This window comes from Macaca nemestrina, chromosome 2 (assembly GCF_043159975.1).
Source record: "Macaca nemestrina isolate mMacNem1 chromosome 2, mMacNem.hap1, whole genome shotgun sequence".
NCBI classification, from domain to species: Eukaryota; Metazoa; Chordata; class Mammalia; order Primates; family Cercopithecidae; genus Macaca; species Macaca nemestrina.
The window spans coordinates 63,422,702-63,440,360 of NC_092126.1; the positions used below are offsets into that span (position 1 = coordinate 63,422,702).

At 38.3% G+C, this 17,659-nt stretch overlaps 1 protein-coding gene across 1 annotated transcript; it reads left to right on the forward strand.

Annotated features, from left to right (window-relative positions):
- The first annotated feature begins 7,006 nt into the window (after window positions 1-7,006).
- LOC105488525 (ARF like GTPase 14) lies at window positions 7,007-8,335 on the forward strand. Its single transcript, XM_011752699.2, has one exon. It carries the CDS (start codon window positions 7,210-7,212, stop codon window positions 7,786-7,788), a length of 579 nt encoding a protein of 192 aa, XP_011751001.1. The 5' UTR covers window positions 7,007-7,209; the 3' UTR covers window positions 7,789-8,335.
- The last annotated feature ends 9,324 nt before the right edge of the window (window positions 8,336-17,659 follow it).

Consider the following 17,659-nt stretch of genomic DNA (forward strand, 5'->3'; position numbering starts at 1 on the left):
GTTCTTGCTTTCACTAAAATAGAATTAGTTTTACTTATATACTCCTAACAAATTTAATCGGAATACATTAAAAATGGCAGGAGATTAACTTTTCTATTATGATCAAATTGACAACCATTATATTTCAAGAAGAAACGTTGAAACTCTGAAGGCTCTTGGTTTATATTTTGATGCTCCTTGACCATGTTGCAAATTTGTACAGAATTATTTTACTTTTAAAGTCAATCAGTGCAAACAGGAGAAAGTTGCTACAAGTTCCATCTACAGCCTTGTGGTTTGGAGCTGGGGACAGAGATAATAGAGGCTGGTGGGAAGGAACTTGATTGCCCTCAAGGAAAGATTTACTGTTGGTTCAGGTTATAGAAAATCAAAAAGCGAAAACACAAACAAAAACAAAACCCAATTTGTGAAGTGAGAAACATGTTTATCTAGGCTGTAATATGTAATAATAGGGCAATCCTTTAAAATGTAATACTAATTATTCCTGAGCACTAGCATTTTACTGACCTGACCTAATCAGACAGAAAATAGGAAAGGGGAAAGAAACAAATTGAAAGGAGTTGGGGCAAAAGGAGAAAAGCAGGGGGACGGAAGGAGAGTAGGAGGGTGAAGAGAGAGAAGTGAAACAACTTTAACCCTAACAACCCTCACTTTTGCTGTCTGTTCCCTTTGGAGTCAGAAGGAAGTCATGACAACTGTGTCAAGTACACGTTATATCCCATTATATCTTTTTAACACTTTGGTTTCTTAGTTTATCCTTTAGAAAGACTAGAAAGGAGAATGTCAGTGAGTGACAGTGGACACATTTGAAAAGTAGCTATGCAACCCTTGTTCTCTTTCATCCTAAAATTAGCTCAAGCTTCCTTTCATGAAGCCAGGCAAGTCTCAGTGGCCTATTCTAAAATGACCATACAGCCTAATTTTCTTAAGCCTGTTTACACCTGTTTGCTGGTGTACTCATTACTAGTACCCCTTCCACTTTCAAAACAGTCCCAGTTTGGACAGATAGAAGATGTGAGCGTCCCATAATGAGCCATGTTGACTTGACACTGACTTGCAGCCTCCTAAGTCCTGTTACCTTATTTATAGCAACATTCATACTGTTAGTAAGTGTTGGTCTCTTTCATTAGATTGTTAGTTCCTTGAAAATGAAGACTGCTTTGATTATACACAGACAATTGCCAGTGTCTTGAATTATATACAGACATATTACATGCTCAATAGAAGTGTATTGAATGAATGAAGCATGTAAAAATTACATATGTATGTGAACAAAGAGAAAAGTGAGACTCATAATCACATTAAGTTTTAAATGTTTTAGATTATTTAAATAGTTTTAAATGCTTTTATAGTAAAATATTTCTTTTCTAAAATTCGAAGGCTGTGTATAGAGCATTTAAAAAATATTTTTAAATGTTTCAACTTTTAGTTACTTCTTAAATGGTGAACCATCAGTTATTCTGAAGACAGAAGATAGACAGTGCCTGCCATTTAGTGTATACTCAATAAATGTTGAATGAATAATCAAAGATTTATCTTGAGTTTGAAGAGAGATGAGCAGCTGTAAAAAATAGAGACCTGTGAGAACCATTTGGATCATTATTTCACGGAAGTGAAAAGGGAACCAATTAGGTCAATGGCAGTCAGGTTGCATAGTTGAGTTCTTTTGGGCCCCGTTGCTGCTGACTAGGTAGGCACCCAGGATACTGAGAGCTTTGCAGGTAGCTAGGGCCAAAGATATCTGAGTCATCCATCCCTAAATAAATTCCCCATCTTCACCAAGGCAAAGGGGTGCAACTATTGCTCCCAAGTTCCAGACATAGCCCTCAGACTGCCCCTTTGGTGTGTCGTCTCTCTATTCTTCTTTATCTTATTGAGGGTGGGCTGGATAAAAATGGGGTGTTGGGGAAGGGGTCCAGCACATGGTGGTTTGTTCTCCCAATGGAATACTTTTATGGGAATTATCAGATTGTTTCTCATCTGGAAAAGGTTAAGAATCACAGGTATTTAAAAATGTTAGCTAAGACACAAAAATTGTGAGAGAAGAGGGAGAAAACTTGTATCAACCATGGGCGGGGCTCTTTGATAATTTTTTTTCACATTTATTTTATATAATTATGACAACTATTTAATATTTAGTGAGTGCCAGAGGCTAGATTTGAACTCACATCCAATGATCTACCAATGTGAAAGTAAAAAACCTTTGGTGATGTGGGTGAAAGTGCTGGTTCAGTTTGATGGAAACAGCTCTGGGGAAATCTTTATAGATTAGGATATATCATTCTTTGCAGCTTCAAAGAATCTCAACTAGGACAAAGAGTGACTGTTGTTCAGGAACAGAGCATATTTCTCATTACTGGGTATAGAAATACATGAGGTCTTGCATTTTTACTTGCAAAAAATAAAAAAAGGAAAGTTAAAAATTAATCCTGGCCTTAGTGGAGGTTACATGGGTATTTTCAACTTTTGGTAACTCTTTGAGCTATATATTTATGATTTTTGTATTTTTCTATATATGTGTTATACTTCAATTTTCCAAACATTTATTTTTAAAAAGACCAAAAAAAGTTATTGTAGGGAAGGTAGGGGATGTTCCAAGTCTCTGTAAGCTAAGCAATTTACACAGCTGCATCCTGATTCTTTCTTCTTTATCTGTGAAAAATAAAGATAATGGAATATGTTGCACCTTCTTCCAAGAGATAAGCTTCTGTATTTTTGCTTGGTCAGTACATGGTTGAGCTTCTAATTTAGGACTTTTTGCCTCAACCTCCATGAGAAGAAATTAAAGAAAATGTTTCTTTCATTCCCATATTTAAAAAAAAATTTCCTGTGACACCACAGAGTCTGCCAGTAACTCTCTCACAAGTCTACCTTTATTTGCGTAATCTTAGAATGATTTACAGAAAACAAATACCTTGCCTTCCCTCAAGTTTGGCTGGGACAAGTGAATCCATAAATGTTTTGGGACAGTAAGAAAGGATATTGAAACATTTGTAGATTCTTTTATGACAATTAGCATTGACAAAGAAATTATTTTATTTCTTTTCATAGAAGAGAATAATATTCTTATATGGATATAATATTCATGCAGAATTTAAGCCCTCATTTGTTTGGCTATCTCAAAAACAAGATATAATTGGTGAGATGGGAAATGGTGAAGGCATATATGTATGATCATGCTCATTACAGCAAAAATGTATTAAAGGATGTCCCCAATACCAACAGTAGACCTCATAAAGCACTCAAATCATTGAGTTTAATATGAAATAAATGTTTAACTTCTTTTAAAAATTTTAATTTGTTGACTGGGCGCGGTGGCTCAAGCCTGTAATCCCAGCACTTTGGGAGGCCAAGACGGGCGGATCACGAGGTCAGGAGATCGAGACCATCCTGGCTAACACGGTGAAACCCCGTCTCTACTAAAAAATACAAAAAAATTAGCCGGGCGAGGTGGCAGGCGCCTGTAGTCCCAGCTACTCGGGAGGCTGAGGCAGGAGAATGGCATAAACCCGGGAGGCGGAGCTTGCAGTGAGCTGAGATCCGGCCACTGCACTCCAGCCCAGGCGACAGAGCGAGACTCCGTCTCAAAAAAAAAAAAAAAAAGAGAAAAATTTTAATTTGTTGAAAATATGGAGGTGAGAAAGAGCTTAAGTAGTAGTGCAGTCACAGTCCCTAAATTCACCTTTGGAAGTATAGACTTACCCCTAAGTAAGCTGAATTATTTTTCTGTATTACTATGGCCTGTAGTCTAATTTTATTAGCTTATTTCAATTATATTCTTTTTTTCAACATGTTGTTTTCAAAAATTTCAAATCTAGAGGAAAGTTAAAAAATAGCAAAATGAACACTCAATACCTCTGACCTAGAGCCACCAACTATTGCCATATTTACACACACTTCCTCCCTCTCATATACATATCTTTGTGTGCATGTGTTTGCTGAGCCAGTTGAAATTAACTTGCTGATATCACCTCTAAGTACTTTAGCCTGTATCTCCTTGAAACAAAATCATCTTCCTACATAACAATAGAATCATTGCCTTCAAGAAATTTATCATTGATAAATAATACCATCTAATATATAGTTCATAATCAAGTTTCCCCAATTTGAATGGTCATAATTGTTACGATAATTTCCTTAATCACTATTATTGACACAGGATCCAATAAAAGTTTACACAATACATTTAGAAGTCGTATATCTTTTATTTAGAACATTCTTCCCCTGATACTTTTTTTTCCTTTTGTCTTTCATGACATGGACCTATCTTGAAGAGTCCAAGCCTGTTGTCTTGCAGCATGGCCTATAATCTAGATTTATCTTATGGTTTTCTCATGATAGTTCAACATGTTTATGGAAGAAACCCCTACTTATCCATATACAGTTGGTTTTCCATATACATTCCCATATTTTCCCATTTCTAAGACTTTGCTCTCACAGAATGTTTCTTTCACGTATGCCCTCACGTGTCTCTACAAGGCCTGGTTTAATACTTAACCTTCTCCAGGAAGATTTCTCTGACGCCTTTCATTCTGAAGGAGTCTATGAATATCCAGAATACATTAGCCTTTCTTTTCTTGCAGCATGTGTAATTTTTTGGCTTTGTATTTATTTTTATTAGGTCACATGTCTTTTACCTTCTCCCCGGTGAAAGCCAACTAAAGGCAAGCCTAGTTTATCTTTGTGACCTCCCTGGCATCTAGCACAGACTAGGCAATCAATATGTTTATTTCCTGAATGGTTAGATGAATAAATCAATGAACAAATGAAAATGGTATCTTTGGCCTCTGAGACATAGTGAGTTGGTTAAGAACTTAATTCTTTAAAAAGGGTTACAGAATTTCTTCATACGTGTGCTTTCTGCATCTAAAATAGTCTACTTATTTTGTATAAAAACTAAATAAATTTTTAGTTTTAATAAAAAACATGTATATCACATTGTATAGCTCTTTTAAAAATCATGTTGGTAAGCATTGAGGGAAGTCTTTCAATCTGGCAAGTTCATTCTTTAGCTTTGGAAAGTGGTCCTGTATTATTTCTTTATAATTTCCTCTTGTGCATATTTTTTTTTCTCTCTGGAATAAGTCCTACAAATCAGACTTCTGAGTTAAGACTTCTGAGTTCATCCACTATATTTCTTATCTTTTCTTCCATATTTTCTATCTTCAACTTTCTGAAAGACTCCTTCAACATGTCTTCCAGCCTACAGGTATTACTGTTCTTTAAAATTTTTTGAAATTTGTGTTTTTTATTTTTAGGAGTTTTATTTTTATTCTCTGAGTGGTCTGTTTAATACCATCCATTTTTTGTCTTATGGATGTAATGTCTTCTCAAGTCTGTACAAAAATAGTAATTAGAATTTAATGAAAATGTTCTTCTATTCCCTTCATTAGCTCTGTTTAAGCTTTCTTAAAAGTTCTTATTTTTATCTTGATCTCTCTCTTATTCATATTGAAGGCATGCTATGCATTAAGTATAGAAACTTCTGTGCACTGCAAAGCTGATTGGGAATTCTATGTATGTGAGCAAGTTTGCCAACTGCCAGGTTGGCTATAGGTTAATTACATGTTGACTTAGGCATTATGGTCAGAAACTCCCAACTGTCAAAAATGGAGGTCTTTTTTCTGAGATCTTTCAATTTCTTTAATAAAAAACTCTTCAGTATTTTGCCTGGGAATAAATATCTAGTTGGTGAAGACAGCCAGCAGAGGTGTGTGTGTGTGTGTGTGTGTGTGTGTGTGAGAGAGAGAGAGAGAGAGAGACAGAGTGTGTGTGTGTGTGTGTGTTCTGTTTATTTTGGCCTCTTGTTAACCTTCTTCTGTTTTTAGTCCTTTATTTCATCCCTTCTCTCTGCCATACCTGTCACCTTGTCTATCTCCTGTGCATCAGCACTCCAAGGCTTGGCTTTATCCTGCTATATCAGTTACCACTCATTTTTCCATCTAGTTTCCATTTTCCAGAATTTTGTTAAAATCTCTCACCCTGTGATGAATTATCTTGTTGTTTTGTTATAGATTTACATGGTATTTTTTGTTTGTTTGTTTATTTTGAGACGGAGTCTCAGTGTCACCAGGCTGGAGTATAGTGGTGCAATCTGGGCTCACTGCAACCTCCAACTCCCTGGTTCAAGCGATTCTCCTGTCTCAGCCTCCTGAGTAGCTGGGATTATAGGCATGGGCCACCACGCCCAGCTAATTTTTTTGTATTTTTAGTAGAGATGGAGTTTCACCATGTTGGTCTTGATCTCCTGGCCTCGTGATCCACCCACGTCGGCCTCCCAAAGTGCTGGGATTACAGGCATGAGCCACCATGCCCAGCCTATATGTTCTTTTAATGCCTTTACCATTATTCTGTGGCGTCGTGGGAAGAAGAGGAAATAAATACATGTATTTATTTGCCATCTTTAATTGGACTGCTTAATGTAAAAGTGTTTGTGTTATAAATTCCCCCTCATATATTCGGTTTTGTGACTGCAGTCATGTAAATTCTCTGCCTAGAAGTTTAAAGAAAGTGATTCTGTATGTGATTAGTGAGTAAGGTTCAGATAACCTTGGGTGGTTTAAGGTTTCCTAGTGAGTAATCTGGACAAGGGAGATTTAAGATACTGCAGACAGAGTGTGAGAATAACTCTCTCTTCACGACTTAAGAAGCCTGGTTCCTTATTTACAATTGGGATAAGATAAATGGTTGAATACCTAGAGAAGTTCTACAAAAAGTTACACAAAAAGTTTAGTTAAATTTAAGTTAAAAGTTAGTTAAAATGAAAAGTTAAGTTTTTGTTCTGCTGCTAAACCATGCTCCTCTGCATGTTGAACCTTCAGTTTCCTCTAGATTTCTAGCACCTGAAAGAAAACAAAACTGCAGCCAGGTAGGCCTCTCCTAATCTTACTCATTTACAGAGAATTTCCCCTTTGAGTCACCATGGCATTGGCTGGTTACTCACACCACAGATACCTCAGGATTGGCTGGGACTGCAAATAAAATACCGTTTGCCCATAATCAAGTTGATAAGCTACAACATAAACACATCTAGGTTCTTGTTCTTAGAATACAGCATGAAGCATTTGCTTTCTTCTTTCTTCCTAACATTTTCATGCGAGATCCAGAAAGGACACATTGTCTCTGGCCATTCGAAGAAACAAAGAAAGAAAGTAAGAAAAGGTATTTAAAGAGAGAGAGAGAGAGAGCGAGAGAAAGAGAAAAGCTAAAATGGGTTTGCTGGGTTCTAAAAATCCCCAAACCAAACAAGCCCAAATTCTTCTTTTGGGACTTGACTCAGCTGGGAAGTCTACTCTCCTTTATAAATTAAAGCTTGCTAAGGATATTATCACCATCCCTACAATAGGTTTCAATGTGGAGATGATCGAGTTGGAAAGGAGTCTTTCGCTCACAGTCTGGGATGTTGGAGGACAGGAAAAAATGAGAACTGTTTGGGGCTGTTACTGTGAGAACACTGATGGGTTGGTGTATGTTGTGGACAGCACAGACAAACAGCGACTGGAAGAGTCTCGGAGACAGTTTGAGCACATTTTGAAGAATGAACACATTAAAAATGTGCCTGTTGTTCTATTAGCCAACAAACAAGACATGCCTGGAGCTCTGACTGCTGAGGACATCACCAGAATGTTCAAAGTGAAGAAGCTTTGCAGTGACCGGAACTGGTATGTGCAACCCTGCTGTGCCCTCACAGGGGATGGGCTGGCCCAGGGGTTCAGGAAATTAACTGGATTTGTGAAGAGCCACATGAAATCAAGAGGAGACACTTTGGCATTCTTCAAGCAGAACTGAGACTGAAAAATCCAAGTCTCAACAGAGACACTGATGAAGTTGGAAGGGTAATTGTTTTTCTATGCCAAATGAGGAAATCAAATTATTGAGATGACAAACTTTTCCTGAGATGTTATTTCATTTACATTTAGTTAAACAACTTAGAATGATATCTAGAAAATATTTTTTTTTCAGCCAGAAACTTTAGCAAACTGTGGCAATGCTCACTGGGAATGAAAATGTATAATGTTCTACAAATTTTTATCACATTGGATGACTTTGAATATAGTAGTCACATTTGGGACCAAATAAATTACTACATTATTAATTGTATATGACTACTAGAACAAAGTTTTAGTAAGCTGTCTGCTAATAGAGTCAGAATTCTTCCAGATTGTTTCCAGCTGTAACAGGTATTGAATTTCCACCATGCTCCTATGTAATAGCTGGGTGGTGTAAAAAACGAACTTCAAATTGTGGAGTGGAAAAGGGGTAATGTTAACATCTTGTAAATTCATGTTCCCTAAATAAAGCTTTCTTATTTCCTAAATAAAGCTTTTCTTCTGGATTCCTGCCAGCTTTTTTGAAATCTGTTGCTGGGAACTTCCTCCAGTGAATCTTAAACAATGAACTTCAGGCTGCTAATTACTCAGAGGCTGTGTTCTGCCATAGGGAGCAGAGTGTATTTACTTAAAGGTCTGGTGATCGGGGTAGCACCTTGGAGTTTAGGGGCTCAGGGCTCAGCTCTAGGCTACAGCCCCGAGTCTCGCTTCCTTGGAATTCAGTTTAACAGCCATTGCTTGGAAACATATGTGCAGCTCATTGTACTGATCAAACAGGAACCGGACCTAGACTTTGCTCTCAGAGACCCACAATTTACAGCAGGAAACAACATAAAGCTAGCAGCTAGATTAGGGCAATAAATGCTATGTGCGATTACGGGAGATACTCTTTTTAACCAGGGAAACAAGAAATGCTTACTGCAGGAGATGGTATTTTAGAGGGTCCCTCACTCCCACTGACCCTACAAAGGTACAGGTTAGTCACTGGAAGTTCCCATCTCTAGGAAACTTTCCAGAGGCATTGGGCGGGAGGGCAGGTGAGTGGGCAAAGGAGCTGGAGGTTGGAATGGAAGTCCCCTGAGAAGCTCAGAACTCCCAGGGAGGCCCTGGTACAAACAGACAACACTTTCCTCCTACCCCACTTCCAACAAGGCTCATTTGGGGCTGGAAGCAGAGCTCAATCATCCATAGCAGACCCTAGGACTCCAAATCTTAAGGTCACAGAGGGAAAAAAAAAGGGGGTAAAATAAACCAAGGATGCCAGCCCTTGGATTCCTCTTAACGATTTTCTTCTCTCGTCTTAGCTATTTGTTCAGCAAAGATCCGAGCACTACCTTCTGTGCTACGTGGTAGAGATTCAAATAATAAACTAGACACACAGGTAATAATAGTTACTGTGGGATGAGTACTTGTGGGTGCCAGGCACTGTGTGCTAAGCACTTTCATACATCTTCCCATTTAATGTTCACAACTGCCCAAAGAGAAACAGGCATAATCTAAATTTTAAAGATGAGTGTACTGAGTCTAAACAAGATTACACAACCACCACCACAAAAAAACTACTTGATATTTAACTGAGGAGTAGCAACAGAGCCAAGATTCAAATTCAGGTGTGTCTCACTCCAGGGTCTGTGCTGTTAGGTGTTCTGACGTTGTTTTACTAATAAGGTATAGTCTCTGTCTTCAGTGAACTTACCACATGCAATTAAGAATAAATCAGGCCAACATACATTACTTCTACAATAAAAATGTTCTTAGAAAAAATTTGCTAGGCAGAATAAATTAAGTTCAATAACAGAGATATAAAAAACATGAAAGACTGCCAAAAAGTTTCCTGATTTCAGGGAGATCTCAGGGGAGTGGCAATGTTAAATGCTTCGTAGTAGAACTTTTCTTTTTTGGAACGTAATTAAAATCTCAAATATGTATCTTCCCTTACAATTTCTCTGTGTGTGTTTTTATGGAATCTTCTTAGTAACCTTAAATTGGAAGTCACTAACTTACTTCTACAAAAAATGCCCTCTGGTGCTCGTGTATCTTGGTAATCTGAATTAAGTCAAGCCCTTTATGGCCCAGTCTTGGCATGATGTAAAAGTAAAAGTTGAAAAAAACAGCCTGTTAAAATACTGAAAGGAACCCAAATCTTCACTTTAGAAAGCCCCTGGGTGTATGTGTTGGGTGTGGTGGGCAAATGCATTCTTCATGTAGAGCAAAACTTATAAAGCAGCATTTTCCTGTCATTTCAACATCTCCCCCCATATAGCAACTATTCCTTAAAATCTCTGTTAATATTCTCCCCAAAACGTGTACCCTTCTCATGCTTTCCTCCTTTCTTCCCTGGGATCCAGGGATTCAGTCTATTTTCCTCCATCAGTCACTTGCTTTCTTTTTTTTTGAGACAAGGTCTCACTCCATCACCCAAGCTGGAGTGCAGTGGCGCGAGCTCAGCTCACTGCAACATCCACCTCCCAGGTTCAAGCGATTCTCCTGCCTCAGCCTCCCGAGTAGCTGGGACTACAGGTGCGCACCACCATGCCAGGCTAATTTTTGTATTTTTCAGTAGAGATGGAGTTTCACTACGTTGGCCTAGCCAGGCTGGTCTCGAAGCTTTCTTTTTGAGTTAATTTTATCAGTCTTTATTTGGCAATTCCCTCCTGCTCTCTGCAGTATGATCTTGTCTGCCCTCCAACACACACACATGCACATGCATGCACATACATACACCTGTGCACTCTTCACCCTGGTCTACTAATAAAGCCCGAGACTGAGGGACGGGAAAAACTAGGTGGACAGTAGCAAAATATTTCTTGACAGACAAGAGAAAGAGGCTTGATATTTATTATTGTCATACATTTTATTTCATTTTTATTTTGTGCATTCCTTTCAGGTGTTTATCTTTATATTTTTATTTTATTTTGTGTATTCTTTAAAATGAATTTTATCGTGTATATTTGAGGTTTATGTTATGATGTTTTAGGACACATATAGATACTAAAATGATTACTATAGTAAAGCAAATTAACTACCTATCATCTCACATTGTGACTTTCTTGTATGTGACAAGAGTGACTAAAATCTACTTATTAATATTTAACAAAAATCCTAAATGCCAAGTAATTTTACTCTATCATTTATCTGTAACAAGGTAAAACTTAACTTATCAAAATAGCATGCTGCCATGGATTTAATAGCAACAAAAGCATAACACTTCTGAAATATTCCTTGCCTAAAGAGTTAAAGAATAAATCTTAAATCTTTGAGATAAAGGTAAATATCAGTTACATTTTCTGAAAAGTGAATATCAGATAAATATTTCTATCTGATTTTCTAAGCATTGTAAATGACAAAAATCTCGACAGGGCATAAGAATGAATAATGGCGAATAAATAAAACACCCACAGTGACTGGTGTGTGTGTGTGTGTGTGTGTGTGTGTGTGTGTGTATTTTAAGGCAGAGTCTCACTCTGTCTCACCCTGTCTCACCCAGGCTGGAGTGCAGTGGTGCGATCTTGGCTCACTGCAGCCTCCACCTGCTGGGTTCAAGCGATTCTCCTGTCTGCCTCCTGAGTAGCTAGGACTACAGGCATATGCCACCACACCTGGGTAATTTTGTATTTTTGGTAGAGACGGGGTTTTCACCATGTCAGCCAGGTTGGTCTCAAACTCCTGACCTCAGGTAATCTGACCTCCTCGGCCTCCCAAAGTATTGAAATTACAGGCATGAGCCGCTGTGCCCAGCCCGAACATGACTATGTTTTGATAATGAACAAACTGGGTTTTACCAAACTAAGGAAGACCAGGTATGGAAGGAGCCCTGCAGTTCTAGCTCCCGGTAGGTGGTACCGAGAGGCAGTCTTGGAGGCCGACTGAATTCCTGCAGTGTGTTGACTGTGCGGAGGAATTAACCTAAAAAGAGCGACCCTCCGCTGTGTTCTGCTTTGCAAACCACGAGTTGGCCGACTCTCGCTTGCATGAGCTCTCTCACCACAGAGATAGAGACAGAGACACAGAGGGACAGCCCGAAATAGAGAGACCTCCTTTGGCAGTGCCAGTGAGTATTTTAACGTAATAACATAATTTAATAATGTCACAGGGGTTCCAGTCCACCAGATTTTTAGCACAGTGTTGAATTACTTTAAGCATAAGATACCACACTTTACCTTGAAAGTACCACACACAAAAAAAAGATGGTTATTAGATGACTTAACCATATAAGTAGTATTTTCACAAATATCTCATTTCGTTCTCACCAAATCTTATGAGGGAGGCATAGCAAATATCAACTCCATTTTAAGGATATGAGGAAACTAAGCAGTTACCAAAAAAAAAAAAAAAAAAAAAAAAAAAAAACAAAACCCACACACACACATAGGCTGGGCGCAGTGGCTCACGTCTGTAATCCCAGCACTTTTGGAGGCCGAGGCGGGCGGATCACGAGGTCAAGAGATCGAGACCATCCTGGCCAACATGGTGAAACCCCATCTTTACTAAAAATACAAAAAATTAGCCGGGCGAAGTGGCACATGCCTGTAGTCCCAGCTACTCGGGAGGCTGAGGCAGGAGAATCACTTGAACCTGGGAGGCAGAGGTTGCAGTGAGCCGAGATTGTGCCACTGAACTCCAGCCTGGGTGACAGGGAGAGACTGTCTCGAAAAAAAAAAAAAAAGAAAAGAAAAGAAAAAGAAAGTACATGAGTAAATTAGAGGTAGGGAATGGCAGGGAGTGTAAGGCTCATTTACATAAGGATTCAGAAAACACCCCTCTACACTTTTGGTTGGAGACCTACAACATTGAAGACCTGAGGAAGGTGTATTCTAAGTTGGAGAACAGCAAGTTTAAGAGCTGTGAGGCAGTAACAAGCTGGGAGTGACAGAAGGGCATTGAGGCCGGTATGGCCGTATAGGGAGACAGGTGGGAGAAATAGAAAGTGGGCATCAGCTAGGGAAAGGAGTGAATGGAGAGGTTTAAAGCAGGTGAATGATGGAATCAGATGTTCACTGTTAGAAGACCTTCTTGGCAGAATTCTGTGTGGAGAATGCAGCCATCCAGGCGAGAATTGGTGGTGGCCTCATGGTGGTGGGATTGAGAAGTGGTCAGAAGGGAGAGGTATTTTGAAGGGTGAACTGACAGGATTTGCTGGTGGATGTAGGATCCAAGGGGGAAAGGAAGATATCTTTTAGGTTTTTGGCCCAAGAAACACTATCCTGTAGGCCCATTTAGTTTCTAGAAACAAAGAGATTTAATAGTAAAACCAGTATGTGCCACATTATAGCTAAATTCATTGTATCATAATATTTGTGTGTGTGTGTTTGAGATGGAGTCTCGGAGTCTCGCTCTGTCACCAGTGTCTCCCGCTACACACACACACACACACACACACACACACAGTTGCAATCATCCTGACACTTTACACGTAAGTACTTTATTGTGTATCTCCTTAGAATCACCCTTCTCCTGTGTAACCATATTTGGGCTTCTTTTCTCTTCCTGTTTCTCTCTCTTTCTACCCGCCCCCCTCACCACCACTTTCTGCTACACATGTGCCCACACGTGCACGCACACACACACACAGTTGCAATCATCCTGACACTTCACACTTACTTTATTGTGTATCTCCTTAGAATAGCCCTTCTTCTATATAACCACAGTGCCATTAATTTACACATAAAACTTCAAGCATTAATTCAATATTATCAAACAGTCTATAAGCAAATTCCCCCAGGATACCCAATATCATCTACAGAACTTGTTTGATCCAGAATCTATTGCATTTGGCCATGTCACTTTTAATTTAGAATATTTTCCCCACCTTTTCCTAGTTTTTCATGTCCTAGAAATTTTTAAGGAGTCCAAGCCAGACAATTTATGTCCCACAGTCTGGATTTGTCTGTTTCTTCATGATTGGATTCAGGTTAAACATTTTTGGCAAGAATATTCTACAGATGCTATTGCACTTCCCACCATATCCACTAGGGAATATATAGTGTCAGTTTGTCCTCTCATTGGTGACACTAAATTTATTACTAGCTTTTTCCATGATAAAAATATAATTGTTTTCCTCTGCTGTTAATAAGTGACTTGATATGTATTTGAAAGGATAAATATGATCTTTTGAGAGCTTATGAATATCCCATTCCCCAAAAGCCTTTCACTTAATGGTTTTGGCCTCCATTAATGATCTTTACCTGAATCAGTTATTGCATTGGGAACTACAAAATGGTGATTTTTCCTCCTAAATCTCTAATTCCTTGACATTTGCTAGCTGGCATTCCTCTATAAATATGAGCTTTATCACCCGTATCCATCATTTATCTCTCTCTCTTTCTCATCACTATGGACTCACAGACACTTTGTAATTTCAAAGTTTTATAATTCAGTGCTATTCAAACTCAGGTCCATGGATCAGCAAAATCAGCACTGCCTATGAGCTGTTTAGAAATGTAAATTCCTGCTCCCTCCCTCTCCACCACCCCAGACTAACTAATCAGAATCTTGGTTGGGGACAAGGGGTGTCCAGGAATTTGTATTGTGACCAACACTGTTATACAGTCCTCCCTCAGTATCCATGGAGAATTGGTTCCAAGACCTCCCCAAGATACCAAAATCTGAGGATACTTAAGTCCTTGATATAAATGGCATAGTATTTGCATATAACCAACCCACATCCTCCCATACACTTTAAATCATTTTAGATTACTTATAATACAATGTAAATGCTATGTAAATAGTTGTTATACTGTATTGTTTAAAGAATAATGACAAGAAAAGGGGTCTGTATATGTTCAGAACAGACACAATTTGATATGTATTTGAAATGATAAATATGATCTTTTGAGAGCTTATGAATATCCTATTCACCGAAAGCCTTTCACTTAGTGGTTTTGGCCTCCATTGATGATGAGCTTTAAATATGAGCTTTAAAGCTTATACCCAGGCTGGAGTGCAGTGGCGCAATCTTGGCTCACTGCAGCCTCTGCCCCCCGGTTCACGCCATTATCCTGTCTCAGCCTCCCGAGTAGCTGGGACTACAGGTGCCCGTCACCTCGCCCGGCTAATTTTTTGTATTTTTAGTAGAGATGAGGTTTCACCATGTTAGCCAGGATGGTCTCAGTCTCCTGACCTCGTGATCCACCCACCTCGGCCTCCCAAAGTGCTGGGATTACAGGCTTGAGCCACTGCACCTGGCCAACAAAATGATTCTTACATATCTCTCCTCAAATTATACGTAAGGTATAATATAATACAACCTTGTACTTCTAAGTCAGATTGGACTTTCTTTCACTTTAAAGCATTTTTCCACTCGAGTTTAATGTACGTACTTTAGTTGCCAATGAATGAGGAACATGAGAGACCGTGGTGATGACACCAGCTTCTGTTTAGTGGGATAACCCCCAGTAGCCTCATGGTTTTATTTCTGCTCTTGCTTTAATAATGTATTTTACATGTATTCTAAAATTTAATATAACATAAAAATGCACAGATCCCAATTTGTAAAAATGCATATATAGAATACATAAAATACATAAAATATCTAGGTAGTTGTACATAAGTGACTAGAATTCTGTACAGTTCTCAATATTTTCCAAAGTTTCTACAGTGAACATGTATTACTTTTATATTCAGTGATAACACACTTTATTTTTAAAGGAGCTATTTAATCTTCATAGCGTATATAAACCATGAGTTGACAATGCATGTATGGCCTTAGAACTGTCATTTCAAATGCATTAATCTAAAGTATTAAGAAGTCCTTTTAAAGACCAGAAGTATTGCAATGTATAGACACATGGGGGCACTGTAACCAAGTATTAATAATCAAAGAAAAACAAATCCAATAACCAAAACAGTTGACATATTGAAAATTCACTGTAGTCCAGGTTCTGTTCTTAGCATTTATATGTATTATCTCATTTAATCCTCACATTAAATCTGGGGAATACCCTTATTATCCTCATTAGTACAGTGATCTGAGACTCAACGCTATGCAGCCACCTAAAATTGTAAAAAGCATTTACTGTGGCCTTTTATACATAATCAAGCTTTCACTATCAGTTGTTTGGTGAGAATTCTATACTGTACTTCTGTGCAAAAGTTTAATTCTCTTTTAAGTCATGGCCTGCTTCATACTATCAAATGCTTTCTCGGCTGGGTGCGGTGGCTCATGCATGTAATCTCAGCACTTTGGGAGGCCGAGGCGGACGGATCACTTGAGGTCAGGAGTTGGAGACCAGCCTGGCCAATACGGTGAAACCCCATCTCTACCAAAAATACAAAAATTAGCCGGGCATGGTGGTGTGCGCCTGTAGTCCCAGATACTCAGGAGGCTGAGTCAGGAGAATCGCTTGAACTCAGGAGGTGGAGGTTGCAGTGAGCCGAGATTGCGCCACTGCAATCCAGCCTGGGCAACAAGAGCGAAACTCCATCTAAGAAAGAAAAGAAGGAAGGAAGGAAGGAAGGAAGGAAGGAAGGAAGGAAGGAAGGAAGGAAGGAAGGAAGGAAGGAAGGAAGGAAGAAAGGAAGGAAGGAAGGAAAACCAAAAACTAAAAAAACCCAAATACTCTCTCTGTTGCTCTCCTCAGAGTCTAAGGACAGCTAAGGAGCAGAGAATCGATATTTAATAAAATTTGGTTTCTTCATCAGCAATATATCATAAAATTACAGAAAGTTAGAAAAAATGGATAAATATAACTATTAGCATTTTGCTGCATTTTCTTGCAGTCTTAATTCTTCTTCAATGTGTATATAATTCAATGTATCATTTAAAATTGTATTTATGTTTTAGCAGGTAAACAAAAATTGTATATATTTATTATGTACAATGTGACATTTCAAAATATCTATACAGTTTGGGATGGCTCAATTAATGTATGCATTACCTCACATACTTATTTTTCTATGGTGAGAACACAAAATCTGCTCTGTTAGTGATGTTCAGTTATACAATACATTGTTATCAACTATAATCACCATGTTATACAATAGCTCTCTTGAACTCATTCCTCCTGAGTAAAATTTTGTATCTTTTGACCGATATCTACCTGCACCAAGCCCGGTAATCACCATTCTACTCTCTGATTCTATTGAGTTCAACTTTTTAAGATTCCACATTTATGTGAGATCATGTAGTATTTGTCTCAATATATCATTTTTGATAATTTGGTAATTCAAGTTTTTTCTTCTGTCATCACATTCACATATTATATACCTTTACCATGTTATATATCTTTTAGAACCATCAATTTTCAGTGTTACCTCATTTCCAATGTAGTAGACATATCATATTAAATGTTTAGGTAGTTGCACACAATTGTAGGTTTTTAACCATTTCTCTACCATTAGTTTTTTACATTGCAGTCAATTTTTCATGTTGTAAATAATTCAGCAAAAGCATTTTCATGCATATACTGCCACCCCCATATTATTACTTCATTCACTGATGAATCTGGGCAAAGTACACTGAAAAGCTTCTGGAAAGGGTTCAATATTCTAGGTGCTATTAAAAGCATTTGTGATTAGTGGAGGTTAAAATGTCAACATTAACAGGAGTTTGGAGGAAGTAAATTCCAACCCTCATGCATGACTTTGAGGGAGTTCAAGACTTCAGTGGAGGGGGTCACTGTAGATGTGATGGAAATAGCAAGAGGACTACAATTAGAAGTGGAGTCTGAAGATGTGACTGCATTTCTGCAATCTCATGATCCAAGTTTAGCAAATAAGGAGTTGTCTTTTATACATGAACAAAGAAAGTGGTTTCTTGAGACAGAATCTATTGAGATTTCCTTCTTGAGAGAGAAGGAAAAGAGAGCTCTGGAGTTCCTCAGAGTGGCAAC

Excerpts from the sequence above, each read along its gene's own strand:
- LOC105488525 (XM_011752699.2), top strand. The coding sequence starts at position 7,210 with ATGGGTTTGCTGGGTTCTAAAAATCCCCAAACCAAACAAGCCCAAATT.